The sequence below is a fragment of the Nannospalax galili genome, unplaced genomic scaffold (assembly GCF_000622305.1).
Source record: "Nannospalax galili isolate Female #2095 unplaced genomic scaffold, S.galili_v1.0 scaffold9, whole genome shotgun sequence".
Lineage (NCBI taxonomy): Eukaryota > Metazoa > Chordata > Mammalia > Rodentia > Spalacidae > Nannospalax > Nannospalax galili.
This window is the reverse complement of record NW_008360332.1, coordinates 5,343,628-5,367,144: the sequence shown is the minus strand read 5'-3', so window position 1 is coordinate 5,367,144 and position 23,517 is coordinate 5,343,628. Positions and strand designations below refer to the sequence as shown.

At 39.5% G+C, this 23,517-nt stretch overlaps 1 protein-coding gene across 2 annotated transcripts in view; it reads left to right on the top strand.

The window, feature by feature from the left end:
• Ttll7 (tubulin tyrosine ligase like 7) overlaps window positions 1-23,517 on the top strand; it is a 157,817-nt gene that overhangs the window by 99,663 nt on the left and 34,637 nt on the right. For both annotated transcript variants that reach the window (XM_008826228.3, XM_008826227.3), the window contains 8 exons: window positions 2,791-2,938; window positions 3,125-3,198; window positions 4,044-4,179; window positions 6,226-6,312; window positions 11,323-11,518; window positions 14,962-15,167; window positions 16,135-16,269; window positions 18,710-18,790. In XM_008826228.3, the coding sequence (XP_008824450.1) occupies window positions 2,791-2,938; window positions 3,125-3,198; window positions 4,044-4,179; window positions 6,226-6,312; window positions 11,323-11,518; window positions 14,962-15,167; window positions 16,135-16,269; window positions 18,710-18,790 (1,063 nt within the window). The remainder of the gene's footprint in view (window positions 1-2,790; window positions 2,939-3,124; window positions 3,199-4,043; window positions 4,180-6,225; window positions 6,313-11,322; window positions 11,519-14,961; window positions 15,168-16,134; window positions 16,270-18,709; window positions 18,791-23,517) is intronic.

Here is a 23,517-nt window from a genome sequence, read left to right as displayed (position 1 = left end):
CACTTTCCCCGTTCTATGCTGGGTTACTGTCTGGGAGTCTTTTGGGCCACTCTGGCCAACAACTCAAAGGAAGGGATCTCCTGTCTGGCATTGCTTCTTGTTATGTACCCTTTAGCTATACATATGGACTCTTAAAAATTATATTGACTCCTTTAATCTTTGGTTATACTTTCTTTTTGGGTGTTTTAAGACCATACAGTTGGCCCAGATAAACCAATTTATTTTCATTCTTAAGGCCGTTTGAGGATCACTTCCTCAGGAGTCAAATGGGCTTGGGAGGAGCCCCTGGCTCCTTTCTTTTACCAGTTCCATCTATGTGAAGATAAGTCAAAGGTCCTGCTCGACCATGGCTGGCTTCGCTTGAGTCACCTGTCCTCTCATCCAAGGAGGCCATGGAGACCCCATCAAATGGACTTGAACCAGTGTCCAGTCTACAAAAAGGAGGATCAACACAGAGGAAATATTATTTTTATTTTATGTACATGAGTGTAACGCCTGCACGTAGGTGTGTCATGCAATGCCTGTGGAAGCCAGAAAAGGGGATCAGATAACATGCCCTGGAACTGGAGTTATGATGGTTATTAGTCATCAAGTAGGTGCTGGGAAATCGAACCCCGGTCCTTTGCAAGAGCAGCCAGTGCTCTAAACTCTGAGCCATCTCTCCAGCCCCCTGTAAAGAGTTTTTATAATGCCATCTTGTGAAGGCCAGATATGAATATGAAAAGAACATTCTAATTAAACATCGTTATTACTTTAATCTTAGCTGCTACCCGAGGGCTGTGTTTGTAGTAATGGTGCGATTCTGATTTGTGAAGTAAAGAGTTATAACCAGCATCTTGGGTCATTCTCATGGACTCTGCTGAAAAACCTGGAGATGGGACTTAGTAAAGGAAATGGGTTTATTTACAGTTCTATTAGTAGTCTTACAATTTATAAGAAAGATTAAACAAAAGCCAAGAGATAATGCCTTTGTAAACATAGCTGTGGGACAAGTTACCGGACTGCAGAGGTGTTTGTTGGAGACAGTTTCTCCTGTAGCACTGATTCCATCTGTCCTCACTCAGCATAGCGTTCCTGCAGAGATTCTAATTCTTTGAGGGGCTTCTGTTGACAGTACTTTACTGCTTTGATTTTTTTTTTCCTAATAAAAGGCCACGCCATTAAAAACAAAAGATCCTCCCCTATTTATTTTTGTTTTCCCCTTTATTGTTTGGTCTTCCTCTCTCTTATTTTTCCTTTCTTCTCTGTGTTGTATACAAATGATAAGCTGGGACATCAAAGCTTGATAAGGGGGACCTCAGCCAGGGTGTGTCCTGTTCACTGAGGACACTCAGCCAGATTTGTAGTCATGGTTGAAACAACAATATTCGTAGTCACCTAGTCGCTAACATCAGAAATCTTATTCCTCACTTACATGTCTGTTCTTCCTCCAGAATCTTCAGTGTTTGCTGTCTCTGCAGCTCCACTCCAGCTTCCCTGGTCCCGGCCCTCAGGCTTCACATTTGCTAGTAGGGCACCATTGCCTGGTCTTCCTTCCTCACCTGTGTCCAGCCACTGAGCACCCTATATACTGCCAAGCGCGTAGCCTTTTACAGTGCAGGTGTGATGAGTCCCTTCCCCTTTTAGGATTCATGCTTCCTTTCAGCACCTGAAATTATACTTGAAGCTCTCTAGCTAGCACCAAGCCTTTATGATCAGCTGACTTTCTTGTATTTTAAAGTTTCCCATAGTTTATTTTTCTCAGATTATGTCTTTTATCCTGACCACCTTTTGACCTTCTGACACTGAAGCCTCAATGTCGTCATGAATGGAAATGCAATGTATGTTTTCTGGCACTCCTGTAAGTTGAAATTGTACAGGCGACACATATTTGGAACAAAGAAACGTTCCTTAGAGCCATGGCTTGATATTTTGAGTGCAGTCCTCAAAGAATTGAATGAGGCCTTCTGTAAACACCTCCTTCCTTCTCCAAGGTAGACACCAAGCAGACAGTTTTCCTGTGTGTTTCCCTTTGATGCACAGGCCTGTCTGGGCCTGAGAGGGCAAGGACAGCAGAACACACTGAAATTATGTAAGCTCAGAGATCAGCACTCTGGTTTGCTGTTTTTTCTCTATGCTGAGGGCAGTATTGACTTTGCTTTTCCTTTTCTTCTGGATTCCACATTGTTGCAAACATAGAGAGGATACCTCCCATTCATTGTACTTCCTCATGGGAGGGAAGAGAGAGAGCAGGGGACTGGTGCTGGAGAGACAATCCCAGAACAGGACCCCTTGTATAAAAATCAGCCTTGTGATGAAATGTTCATGATTGAACAAAAAAAAGGAGAACTCTGTGGCTAGTTTTTAAATGAATGATGAGAGATACGGTGGGATTTCAATCATGTCTGGACATGTACTGAAGAGTGGTCAGGGTAAAAGAGAGTGCTTAAATATAAATGGGAGAGCTTGAAGAACAGAAGCACATTTATTAATTACTGAAATTAATCTTTGTAAGGCCTCTAGGAGGAAAACATTAGCATTGCTAATGTTTAATAGATGGAGAGACAGATTCAGTATTTAATTCACCAGTCAAGGATTATATAGATACATTACTCAGATAAAATATGAGACCTAGGTTTCCATTTTATCTTGTTATCTTTGGAAGTTCTACTTACCATATGTAGTCCTGCTATTTATAGATGCTTAGATGAATATATTGTATGTAAATGAACCAATGTCTGCAACTTCTCACAAGGGTGCTAACAGAAGTTACCTAAATGGAAAGCTGTGGTCTTGTGTTTTGTATTTTAGGACCAGTGATAAGAGGAAAAACTTGGCCAAGCAAAAAGCAGAGGCTCAACGGAGGCTGTATGGTCAAAATTCAATAAAGAGGCTTTCACCAGGTTCCTCAGACTGGGAACAGCAGAGACACCAGCTGGAGAGGCGGAAAGAAGAGTTGGTATGAATATTGTGTCTTAAGCATTCATTTATTTCTATTCTTGTATTATTGGGGGTAGAGAACCCACGCCAGGCCAACGCTCTGCCACTGAGCTGCACCTCAGCCTGGTGGGAACTAATTTTAACAAAGTACCTGTGATTTGAGTGCCTGGACTCATTGGGCTTTATAAAATGTCTTCATTTTTAGAAAGAGAGACTCGTTCAAGTACGGAAGCAGGTTTCGCGAGAAGAACACGAGAATCGGCATATGGGGAATTACAGGTAATTGTGCCTCTGTCTTTACAGACACTGAAGATGTGTCTGCACAGCCATTCTACATACCAACCCTTTCTGCTTATTTTAAGTACCGTGCTTTCCAACCACAATGCTTAATGTCATTCAGGAAAGGAAAGGGAGTCAGCAAACAGGTGTTCTGGCTTGAGGGCCCCCTCTAGCCTTCTGTGCTTCTAGGAGGTCTTTTGAACTTCCGGTTCCCCTGTGTCTGCATCTGGTTATTATATAGTATTTTAAGAAGGTCAAAATTCAGGTCTAAGTATTCTTTCTGCCAGTTTGTACTGATTGCAGTTTGTCATTTTAAGCCTAAAGGCTCAGCAACCAGGCAGAATAAGAAAACATTTGAAGGAGCTATGTAGAGATAGTAGATAAGTAGACAGGGGTATGGACTGCTCTGAACTAGGAATCCTCACAGTTTCACCCTTGATAGGCTACAAAGGGGCTCCCTAATGTTCTAGAAAACACTGTACCTCCTCCCAGCCTTTGACATTGCCGCAATAGGACTTAGCAAAGGGTGGAGGTGCAGAGTTTCTTGCACTTTCTGTAAGATGTGTTTTCCTTACCCTAACACCTCTGCACTATCAAGGAAAGAGAACTCCCATTCTGCCTCTCCCCTGAGTTACTACACCGCTTGACGAGACCATGCAGACTAATGTCTACCTTCTTGGATTGCATGTTCTCAAGTTCTCTGAACATTCTCTTACAATGTTTTATCTTCTACCAATTTGTTCAAACACCATTCTCCAACCTCTTGTGCTCAACCAAACCCTGACACTACTGAACTGTGACAGTGTCTCTTCCACAAATGTGTTTATCTGGCTTTTTCTTTGTAGGCGAATTTATCCTCCTGAAGATAAAGCACTACTTGAAAAGTATGAGAATTTGCTGGCTGTTGCCTTTCAGACCTTCCTTTCGGGAAGAGCAGCTTCGTTCCAGCGGGAGTTGAATAATCCTTTGAAAAAGATGAAGGTTAGAGAATGAGTGTTTATACGGATCAAAAAGGACCAAGCAAAAGCAGCACATCTTTAAATCCATCTTAGGGGCTGAGGAAATGGCTCATTGGGTTAAGAGTGAGGGCTTGCTGTGCAAGCTTGAGGACCTGATTTCAAATCCTCTGCACCCATGTAAAAAACCTGGTGTCATTGCACATGTACCTATAGCCCCAGCATTTCAGGGGGCAGAGACAGGAAGGTCCTTCTTGCTAGCTGCCAGCTTAGAAATAGTGAGAGATACTGTATTAAGGTCTTAAGGAAGCAAATGACAAAGCAGGAATTCCTTTGACTTCCACATACACATGTGCAAACACACACACACACACACACACACACACACACACAGCCTTCCACCCTCTCTCTCGCATCTCTCTCATCTCCCCCACCTCTTCTCTCTGCTCTCCTCCTCTCTCCCCATCCCTTTCCTCTCCCCTCCTCTTCTTATTCCCTTCTCTCTGCCTCTGTCCTCTCCCTCCACACTTTTCTCCCTTCCTCTCTGGTCCTCTTCTCTCTCTACTCCCATCCGCCTCTTCTCTGTTAGCCCCGATGCAAGAACCATCAGCTATCTATTGCAGCATAACAAACCTCTGTGTTTATTTGTGTGTTACTGCTCAGTCTTCACTGGCAACAGTTGAGTGGTTCCTTGGGCTAGTCTTAACTTGGAATGAGCCATGTAGGCCAGAAACAATTGTGCTTAGCTAGGGCTAGAATGCCAAGGTTGTTTCAAGTATTCGTCTGGGGTAATCAGGTATGGAGTTAGGGCTACCCACCGTCTGGCTTGACGGTCTCTATTTCTATATGGGCTCTGGGCAGAGTAGCCAGTAGCCAGGTCTCTTAACGTTTTATCTCTGGGTGATAAAAGGGAGCATTTCAAGATGATTCTCTTTATCCCAGCATGACTTCTTTGCCTATGATAGCCTCACCTCTGTCTACCTATACCCAGACTTGCGAGGTCCCCAAAATAGAAAAGGTGGCCACTGATCTCTGCTCACGTGTGAAGAACCTGGCCCTGTCTCAGAACACTTCATCCATCTAGCTTTTTGTTTTCAAATATGTGGTTGTTTAGTTCATCTGGCTTTCTCATAATGAAACTGCTGTCTAGTGCGGTCTTCCTTCTGAACAAAAGTAGAGCTCCTTGAGACTATTTTTAGGTTTCTGATGGCTCTACCTATATAATCCATTGCAGGGCCATAACTAGAATCTTTTGGTATTTTAACAGCTAGGCTTCTTAGATGGAATAAACCTGCTATACAGTGTGATTTCTGGTATCTCCAATAAAATCTAAGGAGATTTTGAAGTATAAGTCACAAATATCTGAAGAGTTTGGGCAGTGTTAAAAGCTGAATAACCTAGAGGCAGTTGGTTATACTGCAGTATAGTTGCACTGGTTTGCTCAGTATCCAGGTGTGCTTTATAATTTTTCTTTGACTTCAGAATGACTCTAGAGGAGTGTAAGAGTTATTAGCGTATGTACATTTTTCCCAACCAGTAATGGGTATAGAATGAAAACAGTTCATAAAACTGTAAAAATATTTTTGCAATAATAAAATTTCTAAGCAGTTTTATTAAGCAGTGCCCATTAACTAAATTCTAACCCTAGATTAGATTAACCCTAAATGAAATTTCTAGGCCAGTCATCAGATTTCTATGTGAACTTTTGATACTTCTTTGTACTAATCAATATAGGAATGATTAGTAGACTGTGGTATGGAAAATTAGAGTGAGCGTCCAGAAATTTTAGTGCTCAGTGAGCTAATTTATTAAAATTCTATATTCTAAGATTTTAGTAGTACTGGGAAGGATATTTTTGGCTATGATAATTAATGCACAGTGGATTTCAGCAATGTATTATGTAATCGCTGTATTTTAGTGAAAATTTCTGCAAGAGAATTTTCCATCTTTGATATGAATAATCTGCACTACATAGTTTCTGGAATAGTCACAAATTTTACAGAGGTTAATGGACTTGGAAAAATTCTAGACTCTTTTAGTGATAACAATTTTAATTAAAATATTTTTGAAGGAGGAAGATATTTTGGATCTTCTGGAACAGTGTGAAATTGATGACGAAAAGTTGTTGGGAAAAACTACCAGAGTCCGAGGACCAAAGGTACCGTACCTCTACCTTCTTTAGAACCAAAGCCACTAGGCCATCCAGTTTTCCCCTTGCGTTTACTGTAAGAGTCATGATGCTTTTTTAAAGGACCTTCAGGACTTATGTGTCCAGTGCAGGTAAAACTGAAAGAATGGTGTTTTCTTACACGCAGCAGCTTTGTTTTGTTACTTTCCTTCCTGTTTTGTTCTTCTAGTACATCAGGGCTGGGAGGGATTTAGAGGGAATACCCTAATTCTAAATCCAGTGGTAGGTTTTTCTTATGCCTCTAGATAAATAATTAACAAAGAAATGTGTAGCATTAGAGATAAAGCAAAATGTGTTTCTAGAGACTCATTGATAGGAAGTCAAACTATTTATTTATTAAATTTTCATATGTGTATACATTGTATGCTGAGCACATTCTTCCTAATATACCTCCACCCTCCATTTTCTCGCCCTCCCACTCACATTAATTCCCATTGTCCTCCTAAACTGCTTTACTTTCACTTTCATGTCAAATATGAATACATGATGCTATGTAGCTACATAAAACTCAGGAACCGGGGCCTGGAGAGATGGCTCAGCGGTTAAGAACACTGGCTGTTTTTGCAGAAGACCCGGGTTCGAATTTCAGACCTCTACAGGCATTGCACAACACAGGTGCACCTACCTGCATGTAGCAATACCAGTATACACATAATATAAAAATAATAAATAAAATATTTTAAAAATAAAAATAAAAATATTCAGGAACCACAAATGAAAGAACAAAATGTTTATCTAAGATTATCTTAATTCATTTAATATGATTATCTCTAGTTACATCTAGTTTTCTGTAAGAAACATGAATTTGTTTTTCTTCAAGGCTGAAAAAATTCCAGTGTTTGTGTAAACCACATTTTCCTGCCTCTCTGCTGTTGGCCATTGTGAACAGTGATGAAGCTTACATAGATGAGCGTGTATTTCTGTGGCATGTTGACTTGGAGCCCTTTGGAGAGCCCCTTCTCTTGATGACACAGTGACATTGATGATGTCTTAATAGAAATAAACACAGTTATTAGGAATGAGAAAAGCCTCTGTGTAGGCAAAAGAGGGGCAGGTGTTTTCTTTGGATATGTTTTGTGGTGACGTCCGTTTTGTATTCTAACATGATAAAGTCCTCATCAGTAGGGAAGAAGTAGAACTTGAGAAATCTTAGACATGTTTTTCAGTGTGTACCTTTTAGTTTATATTTCCCTATGACTGAGCCATCTCTGCATCCACAGACATGATCTCTTAGATGCTCACATTTTAATACCTGTCTGTTAAAAAATTCATTTTGTTGCTGGATTGATTAGAGACCCCTTCCTAATGTAGTTGGAATTTGCTACCTTGTGTGAAACTTTACCTTGCACTCCCATTAGACTTAATTCTTCTCCTCCTTCCCTTCCTGTGCCATAAGAAATGCTTTTATAGATCAGTTAGATGAGTAATTGTTTGTATTATTTTAAGTACCTTGAAGGCAAGAAGTGGGTATTGACCTTGCATCTTAGCACATAACAGAGTGTGAAGCAGATCACGAGTTCTCAGAATCTATTGGTTAAATTTGTTGACTGTGTGTAAAACTCCTCATTGGCTAGTTGAGGAGCAGATAGGAAAATCCCAAAGTAGGATGTTTGTGTCGAGTCCTGAAAAGTGTAAAGTGCTGCAGGTGCACAGAGAAGAAGGGGGTAAACTGGGGATGGCAGGTGTATAGAGCAGGTGGTGGGTAGACTGTGGATAACTTGGTAAAGGCATTTCCATTGGAACTAGATCTTGCAAAATGAGCAGTGCTCATTTGGGTTAGAAGGAACATTCAAGCAAAGACCTGGAGGTGTGATGCCGCATCGATAGGAACAATGGAAGCCTCAGGAGCAAGAAGTGAAACTGGTGAAGGTCAGCCTGGCCAGGGATACATATGTGTGAAGACTTCTGATGTCAGACACTGTTCTCCAGTTGAAAATTCCCATGGAACAAATATATTGAGATTACTTGGATTAGTGAATTCCCCCATGAATCATGGCTCCCTTTAGGAGACATTTGAAGAAGTTTTAAGCTTTGCATGACTATTTCACATTAACCAGTCACACCACTAGGGCTCCTAAGTTTTGCGTAGCAGTTATTACAGTGTGGCAAAGCCAACCTGAGACCACCTGGGGACACAGTGTTGATGGCAGAAAGGCAAGTGTCAAGGCCCTGAGAGTCTTGTATTTTCCTTTGTTTCTTTTACATCCAAAAGAAAGTGTAACCACTTCAGGAGCCGAATTCAAATGTGTGCTGTCCTACTTCTCTCAGTCTAGAAAAATACACAGTAAGAGTTAATAGTGTGTTTTTTTAAATAAATTGGATAACTCTTGCAATTTCTAAGGTCAATAGTATTTCTAAGGGGACATGAGTACCATAATTGAAGTAGAAATGTTTTTACGATTTTTTCCTTAAGGTTTAGCAAGAGTCTAAAATGGAACTTCCATTTCGGGGGGATGGTTCTACATGGAAACTGATCTCCAGCAGTCTCTTTATTAGTTGATGAATAATTGGAAATGATTATGGTCAAATCAAACTTGTATTTAGAGAAATAGCAACTTTTCACTAATTTGAGAATTTAAGAAATATTAATTATCTACACAAGCTACCTAAAGTATTAGCAGTTTTTAAAAATTGAATTGTAGGTATATGAACATGTTTTTATTACCATGCATATTTCATGTCTGCCTCATTTTATAATAAAATTGGATATAAAATTAAGTAGTATGGTTTGTGGCATAATTTAATGTCAATTTCAAAACTCCCTTTTACAGTTAAGGAACTATTTGGGGTGGGGTTGCTATGACTTTTAATTGGCTTGAATAGTACGGTGGTTAAAAAATCCTTAAATGCTTATGTGACAGAGGTTAGGCTAATGGTCCGCCCTGGGATTCCTTTATAGGGATGCGTAACTAATTATGTAGTCAGGACCCTTAGGAAAACTTAAAGATATGTGCTGCCTGAAGGAAGGCACTGCTAGCAAGCCTGATTCTGCACTGTGTCTTTGGGGTGTGCTCAGCTTCTAAGGAAATATCCTTTCTCTAGAGTTCATGTTAGCCAAGACTGTCAGTGCGTTTGATGATTGTGTTACTGGCAAATGTTTTTATGCATTGCTGATCGAACAGTTTTAGTACTCTGTAAATATTAGACCATCAAAGGGAGAACATATGTTTAAGCACAAGTTGGTTCCTGAGTGTATTCGACTCCTTTCCCGCTTTGGTTGTGTTTCATCCTTTGCAAAGGCTGTAACTTTAAAATGATCCTGCTTTGGCTTTGTATTCCAGGCGCTTCACGAAGTGCTGTTTCCTTCTGCTTCTTTCATCCTACTCTGTCACACTGGAGGACAGACCTCCTTTCAGTAATTCCCCATGACATCCAAGGATTTCAATATGGTGTATGATAACATCAATACAGGTTTTGTTTGATTCAACAGAGAACAAGCCATTCGTATACAACTCCCAGGAACCTTTCCCAGCAGGACTAGGAGGAACATGGTGTGTGTAACAAGCAGACTTAAAATAACAGAATCACGAGACTTTCTTGTTCCTGGTTCTGTGTAGTCTTTCTGATGTGAGGCTGCCCCATGTCTCTTCTTCCTTTTCCTGGCATCTTTGGAAACATTGATTTGGAGGATAGGAAACAAATGTTTCTGTTAACAATATTAGAACATAGCACCATGCCAATCAAATCAAAGATTTACTTTTCTACATGGTAACTATCTTCCAAACAATTTTCTACCACACTAATTTTCATATAATCATTTTGTGAAATGCCACAAAATGAGAAGCAGTAATGAGAAGCAGTGTTATTCCATTGTGGACAGACTTGGTGGTAAAGCTGTGGTTCCTTTGAGAAGGGTCATGAGTCACTCAGGACCAGTTTAGAAAGTGGATAATTATCTAAAATGTCTATTTTTATAAATGTCCACAGTATTAGACTACGGGCTTGGCATGGATGAGGCTCTAGGTTTGATTCCAAGTAAAATGAATGAAGAGTTAGTGAATGAGTGAATATCTACCGTGAATTAGCCACGTGAGGTTTCCTTTACCTCTTGCACATTATCTTAGTGGATGGATTCCTGGGCTCTGTGCCAGCTTCTACTGCCTTTGTCCTCCTTCCTTCTGCTCCCCCGCCCCCACATTACGCAATCTTCCTTGAAAGTTATATTTATCTGTGCTTTTTTTTTTTTTTTAGTTTATGTGTATGTGTATGTGTATGTGTATGTGTGTTTCACCTGCGTGTAAGTATACCTGGGTTGTGCAATACCCATGGAGGTCAAAGAGGGTGTCATTTCCCCAGGAAATGTAGTTATGGACAGCTGTAAGCTACTGTGTGGGTTTTGGGAACCAAACCTTTGTCCTCTACAAGAGCAGCCAGTGCTCTTAACCGCTGCACCATCACTCCAGCTCCCACAATCTCACTTTTATTGAGTGAGTCTTGATCTCTATGTGTGAAATGACTAAAAGCTGATTATGTTTGTGATATTTCTATTTTTCTATGAAATATTTCCACCTCATATTTTTGTTCTTTGTTTCCAGAAACTCTATTCTTTTTGCAGTCATGTAGAATCAGCATTTTCCTCAGCAGGACTGATTCACTATTTAGGGAGAAAGGTCTCCAGGAACTGTAACAGTTAGTGGATGCTCTGTGGGCTGAAGAGCACTGAGTGGCAGAGTCTTGGGCTTTACATCTGCTCTAAAAAGCACAAGGGGGAAATTAAAAATAGGATTTGCTGAGCTGGAGAGATGGCTACTGTTGCAGAGGACCTGGGTTCGGTTCCCAGCATCCACTTGGCACCTTACAACTGTCCATAACTGTAGTTCCAGGAGATTGCCCTCTTCTGACCTGTGCAGCTACTGCATGCACATGATGCACTTACATATATGCAGGCAAAACACTCCTACACATAAAAGAAAAATAAATCAACAGATTATATATCATGCTCGTTGGGGCTTCTAGCGGAATGATGTCTTTGTGTTGCAGCCTCTGTGTTGTATGCCAGAATGTGCAGAGGTAACGAAGAAGAAGTACTACTGTAGCAGTGAGAGCAGCTGTGACAGCAGCAGCAGCAGCTCAGACATGGACGAGAATGAAAAAGAGCTGTGTCAAAATAAGAGAGGTGGTCACATCCCATATCACCTTAAGCACTCCAGTCACTGCAAATTAATTCAACAACCTAGTAAGTCAATTTCTCCTACATCGATACAAGAAGACTATAGAACTGAAACTCTTGAACTCAGTAAAAAGTCCTTGGGCCAATGAACCCTTGTCATGTGTGAGGCGACCTGTATTCTATCCTCTGTCTTTCTCTAGCCAGACCTGGGCACATCCCTCAACCCTTTTCAAGTCCTACAGATAGAAAGCAAAAGGATTGACTTGAGGATTCCTCCTTCTGCCTTTCGTAGTTCTTCCAAGTACTAAATTTGCCTGGGTTTCTCTTATGCAGCTCTCACTTGTCACCCACTTTGTTTGGTATCGTCACCTATGTTTTAGAATGTGCCTGTTTCTCTAGGCATTTGACTTGAATGGGTCTGAGCCATGCACTTGTGAGCAGTTGGAAGTTTTGTTCCCTCTAATTTTCATCATGGGTAAGCACTTGAGTCAGGACCTTTGGTGCATCACAACTATTTGGGGGAAGAAGCCAACCAGCTTTTCCATCTCCTCCGTTTTTTGTTCCCTTTATTTATCTGCACAGTGCCTTTTTTTTTCCTTCAAAGCTGAATGTCCATGATTGTGCCTTTGATTTCCTGCTCACCACCAAATGCTCGATATAATATTTCTGTCTCCTGGACTCACTTGGAAAAGTCCTTTGTGCTGCCTCCACCCAGGACTTTTTTAACCCCTATGTCACCGTCACTATTAGCAAGGTACTCTGTGTCACAGGGTTCCACCAAAGAAAAGCCCAGCAGTACAGCAAGCAGCTCCAAGCCTTTGTGGATATGATCTTCAGCAATGTTAAATATGTTTGATCAACCAATAATGTGTTTATTTTAAAACTGACCTTCCAAACTTATAGTAAAGTACTTATGGAATACCTAACTAATAAATGAAGAATTCAGAGAAATGGCCCCTTGTTTACTTTGCTTCCAAATAGTCTATAAGGATACATGTCCCAACTGCTCTTGTCATCAAGGGTTTGTACATTTGGAGGGGAAATAAGATACTGTGTTCCATTTTATTGATTTACTCAGAACGTAATAAGTGAGCATCAGAGTTGGTCAGGTATTTTACTCCTTTTTTTTTCTTAAGGATTCTTTAAGTGCTTAGTGTGTGTCTGGTTAAATATGGCTCTGTTTTTATTTTGGAAGCTGACATTTTCTAACACATTTTGTCAGTTTTTAAATCACTTACCTATTAGCTAGTATAACTATCACTTAATATCATTAACCGATAAAGGTATGGGGCAGGTAGGGAAAGCTTCCCAGTTTTTATAGCTCTGAGATTTTTAAAACTTGAGATCAGGCAATTGTATACTAAAATAGGATACAGAATTAAAACACATTTTCATGTATGAATTTTCATTTTAAACCTAGTCTAATTCAGTTATGTATCTCTTCACTTATTGTTCATTTTCTTACTAAGAATTATAATAACGAGTTCTCCTTGTTTTATATTCTGTTTTTAGCTTTACACTGGGTACCTCATAGCCACAAATCTTCCTCAAATTGTATCACAAAAATGATGTTGATGACCAAGGACAAAATGCAGATCACATGTAACACTTTCTTTTGTAGATAAGCAACTTGGGGACTTGTCATAACTTCAAAAAAAAGTAACGTAGGAGACTTTTTCTCACCTAATTTATAGATGGGATTACAACTGTATTTTGTAGCCTACTCAAGGATCTCCATTTCTCTTGTCTGAATTTTCAGCATAAATAGGTGAAAATGAGAATCTGAGATGATTCAAGGCAATGATATTTCCCTTTATCTCCATGAGCAGGCTTCACACATCTGGACCATCACCGCAGTCCAGCAAAAAAGTAGGCTGACAGAGTAGGCAACAACAAAGGGTTTGGAAAAAGATTTTTATTAGAAGCTTAACATTTGTCAACATTAATATGTGACTTTTGTATCTAATTAATAAAAAAAGATGGACTGAAGAGTGGCATGCTCCTATACAGTGTGCTTTCAAGAAGTAGTGTGATGTTAATAATTGGAACAGAGGTTTTGTTTTTGTTTTTTTTTGAACAGCATTTTCTGTATTCTGAATGAGTTTTTCTTTTTCTTTTTTTTTTTTTGTCTTTTTGAGACAGGGTCTCCCTGTAGCCCCAGCTGTCCTGGAACTCACTATGTAGACCAGGCTGGCCTCGAACTCATAAAGATCCACCTGCCTCTGCCTCCCAAGTGCTGGGACTAAAGGCGTGTGCCACCACTCCCAGCTTACTGTCCAAGTATCTAAACAAACAGTACTTGAAATGTTGCTTTCTTGAAATATCTTTGAGAAACATGTCCCTAAATCTACACTTTGTATCCATTGCCAAAGGATTACATTTTTTTTCAACAGCTGATGAAGAGAGATATTTGGGTGTGCAACCTGGCTTCATGTGAGTTTTATTAAATTATTTAATTAAAGAAGATTGATATATTCCATAGGCTGTGAACAAATACAGAATAGAGAATCTGTTAAACAAATGAGCCAAAGCAAAGATGCAGGTGCTGACGGTACTGGGTGGTGGCCAGTCAGGTGTCAAAACTTGCTAGAAACACTTCTGAATGTTCTCAGAGTTCATGGGGGAAAGTAAATGCTTTTCCTTGGGTATTCTGATAACAGTTCTGTAAATTCACACATTTTTTTTCTTCACTTAAAACCCTTTGCTGTTGAAGCTAGCTGTTTTCTCTTCATCTTTGTAAATGAGACTGATCATTTAGTGCTGCTCTTTTAACTAGCCAATTATATGCTTAAAATACATTAGAATGGTCATTAAACATTTCTTCTGTTTTATGCCCCCCAGAGGGGCCCAATTCTATAACTTATTTATTTATCAGAGCCTCTGTCTCAACTCCTTTCCCTCCCTCCTGTGAGGCTTGCTATAAAATATTTAGTCTCTAACCTATGTAGAGATTCTAATAGCAGGTTTAAACCCAACATTAGAAGGTGGTATTCTGGTGCCATAGAAACAGGGAGACCTTAAAATTAGGTGGTAAGGACTTCAGCCTGACCTTAGCCACCATTCTGCTGCGTGTCTTGGGAATTTTTTTCTCTGAGCTTCTAGGCAATAGAAATCCTTTCTCCAAGCTGGGGAGATGGCTCATGGGGGGAAATGTCGCTGTTCTAAGTTAGAATCCCTGGAACTCAGATAAAGCTGGGCACAGTACTTGTTTGTAATATCCACCAATGTTTGTCTGCATTCTTCTGGACCTCTAATGTTATGTTTTAAGAACATGCTAGTAAAGTACTGCCTGAGGTATTGTTCCCACCATGGCCATTTCTAATGAAGCAGTGGTGTTCTGCAGCAAGTTCTCTATTCAAACTGAAGAATGAATTCCAAACTTATCTTCTCTCTATGATTTCTAGGCTTTGACGTTTGTTGTCACTCATCACCACCTGGTCTCATTTTAGTTTATGTAGATCCAGTAGAGGGGGTGTCTACTAACACTACTGCTTTTCTATCATCAATAGATTCCATGAGGCGTTCAGTCAGCTGCCCTCGGTCCATCTCTGCTCATTTAGTCTCCAGTGGAGACATGCGTCCCTTTTCTTCTCATCAAGTGATACCGTTAGCACGACCAACTTCAGCGTCTCGGTCTCATTCCTTAAACCGTGCCTCCTCCTATACAAGACACCTACCTAGTGGTAATGATGCCAGCTCTACCAGCTCTCTGTTGGTAAGCTATCGATTTTGCCCTTTCAAGATTTCAGAAAGCACTGTACTCAGTATTTAGGTGGCAAAGATCTCAGTAGAGAGGATGGTGTATGGAAGCCCAGATGCCTTCTGTAATTCAACTCATGGCCTTCTGGAGCTTGGATTGTTCACCTACCCTAGGCTACAGTTTAGTATGGACTACTAAAGGCAAGTGTCACCGTATCACAGACCTCAAGGATGGACACAGAGAAGCATTATTTTATATTCTGTTTACCAGTGCAAAAGGGTAATATTGTGGATAATAATCGGAGTAAATGTGTCATTTTGCAATCTATTACTGTAGTTTGCAAAGGTGAGAAAATTTGTGTGGAAAGTTTCACTTAGTGAGACTCTGGATTATAATTTAAAAATTGGCAAATTTTACATATAACGATTAGGCACAAGGCTGTTTATAATGGTTTTGCATATTAAGTAATCATGTGTTAAATCAACATCCCTTCTTCAGCATAAATTTCCAGGCATTTTCAATTGGGAAAGTCAGTGAAGTTATTGCATTTTGCTGGAAATAGGCCAGAGATTTATTTAAGGTCTTAGCTTCTTTAATGCAGATGTTTCTAATGAGAAAAAAGGAAAGATAAATGAATGCATTCATTTCATCACAATGACTGATTTTATTTTTTTAATAAAGAATTTGTTGCAAATGAAACAGATTAGGGAGTCCTTGTAAAATACTCATTTTTCAGCTTAGTATCTTGAGTAAAATAAAATACAACCATGAAGTGTTAACAATATCATTGGAAATGATACCATTAGCACTAGTATTAAGATATCATTAGCATTACTGATAACTTAATGCTAATAATTTATAAATGTATTTTTTCCTTTAAAAAATTAAAAAGACATCATTTTTACCTAGAAATATCTTTCAGCTTATACTGGCACCATGAACTAAGACCCCCTTCAAATATCTGTATTCTTTCAAATTTAAGAGCGAGTCTTTGCAGCAACTGAAAACCAAAGAACAGGAAGATGACCTGACAAGTCAGACCTTGTGTATTCTCAAGGACATGAGGATCCGCTTTCCAGGAAAATCAGATGCAGAATCAGAACTTCTAATAGAGGATGTGAGTATCTGATGACTGTAAAAATCCAGGAACATTTATTTATTATTCTTAAAGTATTAAAGTATATTTCCTGGGGCTGGGGTTTGTAAAATGCTTGCTGTGCAAGATGAGAATTTGAATTGGATCTTTGGCACCTATACACAAGGTTGGACATGGTAGCATGCACCTGTAAACCCAGCAGTAGAAAGGCAGCGATAAGGACCTATTTGGTGAGTCCCAGGTCCCAATGAGAGACCGTATCTCAAACACAAGGTGGTCAGCTCTGAGGAAGGACATCCAAGGAGATTGATCTCTAGTCTCCATAAGCATGCACACATGTGCACACACACAGGATATATGTATGCCACACACATATGGACACACACACATGCCACCCCCCTACACAGAAAATGTATTTCCTGGTCACATTATACTCGGTAGCATGGGGAACTTAATGTTCTTTTCAGATTCCACGAAGTTTATAAAGTAGAAGAATTCATTTTAATTGTTAGGATTTGTGCACACTGCGGTCTCATTTATAATTAGAAATGGAACATGTGTTTTAGTATACAGTGTAATTGTATAATAAGGCTTCTTTATCAAGGGAGAATAATTAGTGTCAAATACCTTGTTTTTCATAATTAAAAAAATAGCAAGCTAGACTTTCTTTTCCTGTGAAAACTTGCTAAGTTTAAAAACTTAAAGGTGGAAAGAGATGGGATGAAAACAGGTCAGCCCAGCAGAAAATGCCAAGGAGACTTGAAAGCAACACCTGGAATGTCACCTTTTTGGGTCAGATTTTGAAATAGTTGAATTTTCTTTTTACATACACATTTGCACCACCCAGTGGAACATTTGAAAATGGCAAGGGTGCTAGACTCAGCAGTTGAGACTTGCTCCTAATTTGGAAAGAAGTTCAAGGTTACTAAGATGTTTTTGGTGGAAGGATTTTTTTGCTCAAGGTTCCCCTTCAGTTAGCATCCTTTTTAAGTGGGCTTTCTTCATCCGTAGTAGAACATTGTTCTGCAGGCCTTGTGGATTTTTTTTTCCAGAGGAGCAGGCACCATCTAGTGGTCATGTGAAAAATAAAAACCACAGTGTGCACTTGGCCTTTATACTGTTGTAACATTTGTCTAAAGCAAATGTACAGAAACAATAACAAAAAGGCTTTCTTCATACAAAAAGTACGTAATGACAAATTGTATATTTGTCATTACATTAATGAAATACATATATAGCAAAAGCCTCCAAATATTTTGCGAATTGTTGTATCTTTTTAAAAAAGTAGAAGTATCTTGTAAGCTACTACTTGTTACATCAAAAGAAAAATTAAGGGTTGGAGAGATGACTCAGCAGTTAAGAGCACTGCTGCTCTTGCAGAAGACCTGGGTTCAAATCCCAGCTCCCACATGGTGGCTAACCACTGCCTGTAACTCCAGTTATGGAGGCTCTGACCCCCTCTTTCAGTCCTCCACAGGCATTGCACATAGGTGCACTTATATATATGCAGGCATAACACACACATGAAATAAAAAAGAAAATTTAAATTGATCATAAAGCATTGTGCTCAGTATGCTTTTTAAACTTTAAAAAATTACATTTACGTACTTGTGTGTGTGTGCAGTGTACCATGGCCTATGTGTGGATGTAGGAGAACAACTTGAGGAAGAGTTGATTCTCTGCTTTCATCATGTGTGTTCTAGGAATCAAACTCAAGTTTTCATGCTTGGCTGCAGTCCCCTTCACCTGCTGAACCATCTCACCAGCCCTGCATGTGTTTTTACTTATTTTATTTGCTAGTGTTATTTTCTAAGTAAAGACCATTATGTCTTGATTTTGTGGTTTGCTGTTTTTGAATGAGGTAGAACGTGAGAAAGTAGCAGTAATATTTGTGGCTAATGTCACTGGTGTATGAAGACCATTGTTAGGGTTATGTAAGTAATTCAGTGTAATTAATAATTTGTGTCAGGCATTTGCTTCTTTGCTCTGTTCACTGTGTCTCATATTTGGATGATTGCTACAGTATACATTACTGGAATATATATTGAGAAATTCTGTAGAGTTACAGGTAATACAAAGAAAGGGATAATAAAAATATAAGCTGCCTTTGGATGTGTAATTCAGTATTCTATTACTATGTGGCTAATACAACCCTGGGAATAAAGATGGAAAATCTATGAGTTGGAGTTTTCCCTAAAATGTGTGTTCCTAAAGACTTCTGACTTCCATTCGTGGGTGGTTATATGCTCAGTGAAGAGGGAGAGGCTTTGAATTCAGACAGCCTCTCTGGCTTACATTAGAAATCACTGCACATGTCTTTTTCTGAATGGAGAAAGTTTTGTTTACAAGTAGTATTACAGTGCTTTAGTTTCACAAATTCATAAAATTCATTTATTTACTTGTATTGATTGCTTTGGGGAGCATTCTAGATTAAACTTGTTCGCACCCCCTCCCTCAACAGATCATGGATAACTGGAAGCATTATAAAACAAAAGTGGCTTCATACTGGCTCATAAAATTGGACTCTGCCAAACAGCGGAAAGTGAGTAACAGTCAAAAATCTCTTTGACCTTTGGATCCGTATTAAGCTTAGACCATCCAGTTAATTTCATAGTAAGTTTATATATTCACATTGTACTGCTCATGTCTTTAACAAATACTATGGACCTATTGTGTGTGAGACAGAGTTTTAGATTGTGCGGATAAAAAAGTGAATGTGGGGGGGTGGGTGGAGATCCGTGCTTTCATAGAGCCCTCATACATAGTTAGGATGTTTTATAACAAACGTGGGTCACAAGACAAGACTAATTCCTATAAAGTAAAACAGGCTAAAAAAGAGAAGGTAGCATCTGAGCAGAAACTTGGCTGTGCAGATAGTGGTGGGTCCATGTCTCAGCAGAGGGAAGAGCAGAAACGAAGATCATGGGTACGAGTTTGTTTGATGTGGATACAGAGCGTAGAAGGCACCATTGGACTTATTCATTCATTTACAAGATAATTAGTTTTTGTTGGAAAACAGTAAGCAATGCAGTAATGGTCAAGAGATGAGATTAGACAGCAAGGCAGGGCTCAGATGATGGGGCTCAGATGATAACTTAATATGCTATGTGAAGTTGGGGTTCTATTTTAATGTATAGGAAGCCACTGGAAAATTCCAAGAAGAGTTTCATAGTCCAATTTATGATTTTTAAAGGACTGATAACTACTTGAGAGGAGGAAAATTGAGGGAGAGGGCATACAGCACACTAGAAATAGAAATTGGTTAGTAGGCCTCTAGGGTAACGGAGGCAAGCCCTGGTGGGTGCTTAGCTAGGGTAGTAATGGCACGGGTGAAGTCTGCAGGCAAAAAGGGTCTTGTTGTGGTGTTTTGTTGTGATTTGGTCTTGGTCCTGCTTTATTGATGTACTGATTATCCAGGTGAAGATATTTTGTTGGTATATATATATATTTCATTATTATTATTTTTTTTTAAATCAGAGCTGAGGTTGGATATGGAGATAAGAAATTTAAGACTCTCTTAGGTATTTAAAGTCATGGGGCTAGATGAGATTACCTAGAGAGTTTGTTAGGGAAGACAGGAGTTTCAAGGACTGAGTCCCAGGGGTCTTCCTGCATGTAGGAATCAGAGAGATGGGATTCTTTGAAGGAGACAGAGAAGGAGCAGTCAGTGTAGTGTGAAAAAAGAGCTGGGTGTCACTGAAGCCAAGTAAAGGTGTTATTTTAAGGACAGCATAGTAGGGTGTTGAGCATTAAGCTGCCTGTTGTTGGGGTAAACATGGAGGTTAGTGTAACTACAGCCCAGTTTAAGGAGTGGTAGGGATTCAAACTTGAATGGGGGATATACAGTGAGTGAGAAGTGGAGAGGAAGGGGCCACAGCTACTGCTCCCTCTTTTCAAAGACTTTGGGAGGAGGGGAGGGAGCAGGCAAAAGAAAACATAGTGGTGGTGGGGAGAGAGTTGTGGGGTGATGAGTAGAGCCCCCCACCAGTTTTAAAGATGAGGATACTTTCATTTGTGTATTGATGAGAATGGTCTAGAAGGATTGGCACAGGAGGGAGGAGGGATACAAAGTTCTTAAGCAAACTCGGAAGTTTCGTGTAGCCAAGAGCAGTTGTGCCAATCAGAGGGAAGGTGAGGGGCCCCCTAGTATGGTGGGGAATGTGAAGAGATTGAGGACACGGCATCAAACAGCTGTCATGGAGACTGGGAGCAGGGAGTGGACAGCACCTTAAGGGGTCTCTCTAACTCACTGGATTATTTTTCAGGAGATAATGCTATTTTCATAGCTTTAGGGAAGTTATTGTCTTACTTCAATAATATAAACGAACATTTGTCCATTCTACCCTTTGTTAATAAGGTGAGATTTGATATTGGTCAGGCTATGAGTTTTAAGCTACATGTTTTATATGAATAAACAGATCATAGTTGTTGTTCATTAGCTCATTCAACGAATGTTTTGCTTGTGTCCTGCCGTGGTCACATACGCTGCCTCCATTGAGGAGGATGTATCAGAGACAGCAGCAGAGGCAGGCTGCTAAACTCACTGGGAACCTCTGATGCATGTTAGTTTAGCCAGACTCTGGCCTTGATTAATGAAGACAAGGACCTTTTTAATTGAATTTTTGTGTATTTCATATATAAGATCTTAATCATGTTTATACCCCTTTTCCAATAGGCACCCTCTCATAGCCCCCCTCCCCACTGGAGTCATGCCTTGTGTCATGTATGTTAAGGTCTACTGAGTCAAGTTAGTGCCCCTTAGTTCATTCACTAGAGTCTAGTCTCAGCCTATCTAGAATCACTACCTTAAAGAAAGATCAGCTCTTCTTTACCCAGTAGTAACCAGTTGCCCAGTATGGCTAAGATTGGGGCCTGCTGCTTATTTCCCCAGTTCTGTGATGGGTTTGTCTGCTTGAGTTTGCACGGGTCTTGTGTGTGCTGACGCCATTGCTGTAAGTTCATGAGTAAAGTCTGAGGAGCATGTACGACTGTTTCTGTATGGTCATGTGCCTCCTCCCCTGCCTCTTAGAATCTTTCTGACCCCTCTTCCGCAAAGGTCCCTTAACCCTGGGTTCACTGTCCTCTGCTGCATGAGGGAGCTTCGTTGATGAGAGTTGAGAGATGCATTAGTGTTCTCTCTACCCCTTGTTCCAGTATGTTCCGTGAGTCTTAGGTGTAGAGGTTCCACTGTGGATGTGTTACGTAGGGTTGGGCATTTCACAGATGCTTAATCTCTGTATGCGACCAGTTGTGAAACTCCGTAATAATCTTCCTCTGTTGCAAAAGAAGGGATTTTTATTGGAAAAGATTCAACTTTCTTTGAGTCCAAGTAAATTTTGTAATCAGTGAGAGAAGAGTGCAGGTAAATGGCTAATGCAAACAAAGCAGTCTAGCAATAGATGAAAAATTTTGTAAGATAGAAATCCTGACAGATATGGCATTTTAGATTATTGGGAAATAAATGGATTTTTTTAGTAAACCCTGTTGAAACAATTGGTTACTTTAAAGAAAATCAAGTTAGAGCTTATCGTTTATATACAAAAATAAATTCCATTTAGAACACAATTCATTGTATAAAAAGGAAAATGTTAAAGACAAATGAAAATGCAGAAGGATTTGTTTATAATCATGAGGGAGGGAATTGGCTTCTTGAAGAAGATCTGACCTAGACCACTCAAAGGGAAAACTTGACAGATTTGGATGTATGAAAACTTGTAGTCAGATATGATGGTACTTGCTTAAAATTCTAGAATTCAAGATCCGAGGCACGAGGATTACTGGGAGTTTGAGGTTAACCTGGGCTGCATAGTGAGTTCCAGTCCAGCCTGGGCTATACTGTGAGATCATATCTCAAAATAAAACAAAACAAAACAAAACAACAAAATAAAAATTTATGAATGGCAAAGCCATCTTAAACTAAATCTTAAAAGGCAGAAATGACAAGAGGGAATTGAGCAGGTGGGGGACTGGTTTGGGGACAATAGATATTTCACATAAAGTGAAAAGTAACATCAGCAAACTAATAGTCCTTGCAATCAATTGATCAGCAAAGGACAAATTAGCCCATAAACACCAATAAGTAACATTGCAAAGCACATAAAAAGGTCATGAAAAGATGATTTATGGGTCTTCAAATAGCCAATTAACATGTAAATAGATCCTTGGTCTCACTAATGATGATGAAGAAGCAAGTGAAAACTATCATATTGGAAAATATTAATAAGACAGATAATAGCCACCAATGGGAATAGTGTGGCCGAGAGGACCTTTGCTGTGCTATCTGAGGGAGAGCACATTGGTCTAACTCTAGAAAGGTCATTTGCCTTATCTATTAAATGATGCATGCCCGTTGTCCTATGACTCAGCAAAACCACTTCTTGCCTCCTGTCCTGCAAATTCTTAGCTTGAATGTTGTCAAAGATCTTCATAGGTGAACATTCTTTGCAGGGATATTCCTGAAAGTCACATACTGTAACAGCCTGAATGACTCTCAGTAAGTTTATGGTTAAAAAAATCCAGTACATCTGTACAATTCAACTGCATTCAGTTGAAGACTATTCCAGAAACACAGATCTGAACGGAACGTAGAGCACAAGTCTGTGACTTGTGACCTGGAAACAAACTAGGAATGGAAGGAACTTTTCAGATTTGGGCAGCCTTCATTTTTATCCTCAGTTACTCACCAAGTTTTGAATGATGGATTCTGATGCTTTACAGCCAGCTTGATTTTCTGAGCTCAGTTCCCCAACGCTTTCTGCAAGCACAGAAGGTTTCTGTACCTGTGTTGTCCGGTACAGTAGTCATCAGTCACGAGAGACTCTTGAACACTTGGAATGTGATTGTGAAACTGAATTTGTCACTTACTTTTAATTCCTTGAAGTGCTAGGGGTCAGTTGTGTTTAGGGTTTCTGCATTTGACAGTATTGCTTTAACAGATCATATACAAACTTACAAAATATTCTTAGATCCAAACTTTGCTATCTTTCTATTTATGAACCTAGAGTGATTGTAAGAGGGTCCAGTTAAGCTTCCTGCTTGATACCACCTGGAAAAGATACCACTATCTTAAAGAAACAGGCTATATATCCCTAGGTATTATTCCATTTTAATATACCTGTGTACTACTAAAAAAAATCTATCATCTATCTATCCTTTTATTATCTATTTATCATCTATCTGTCTATTTATCTATCTATCATCTATCTATCTATCTATCCATCTATCTATCTATCTATCATCTATCTACTATCTACCTATCATCTATCTATC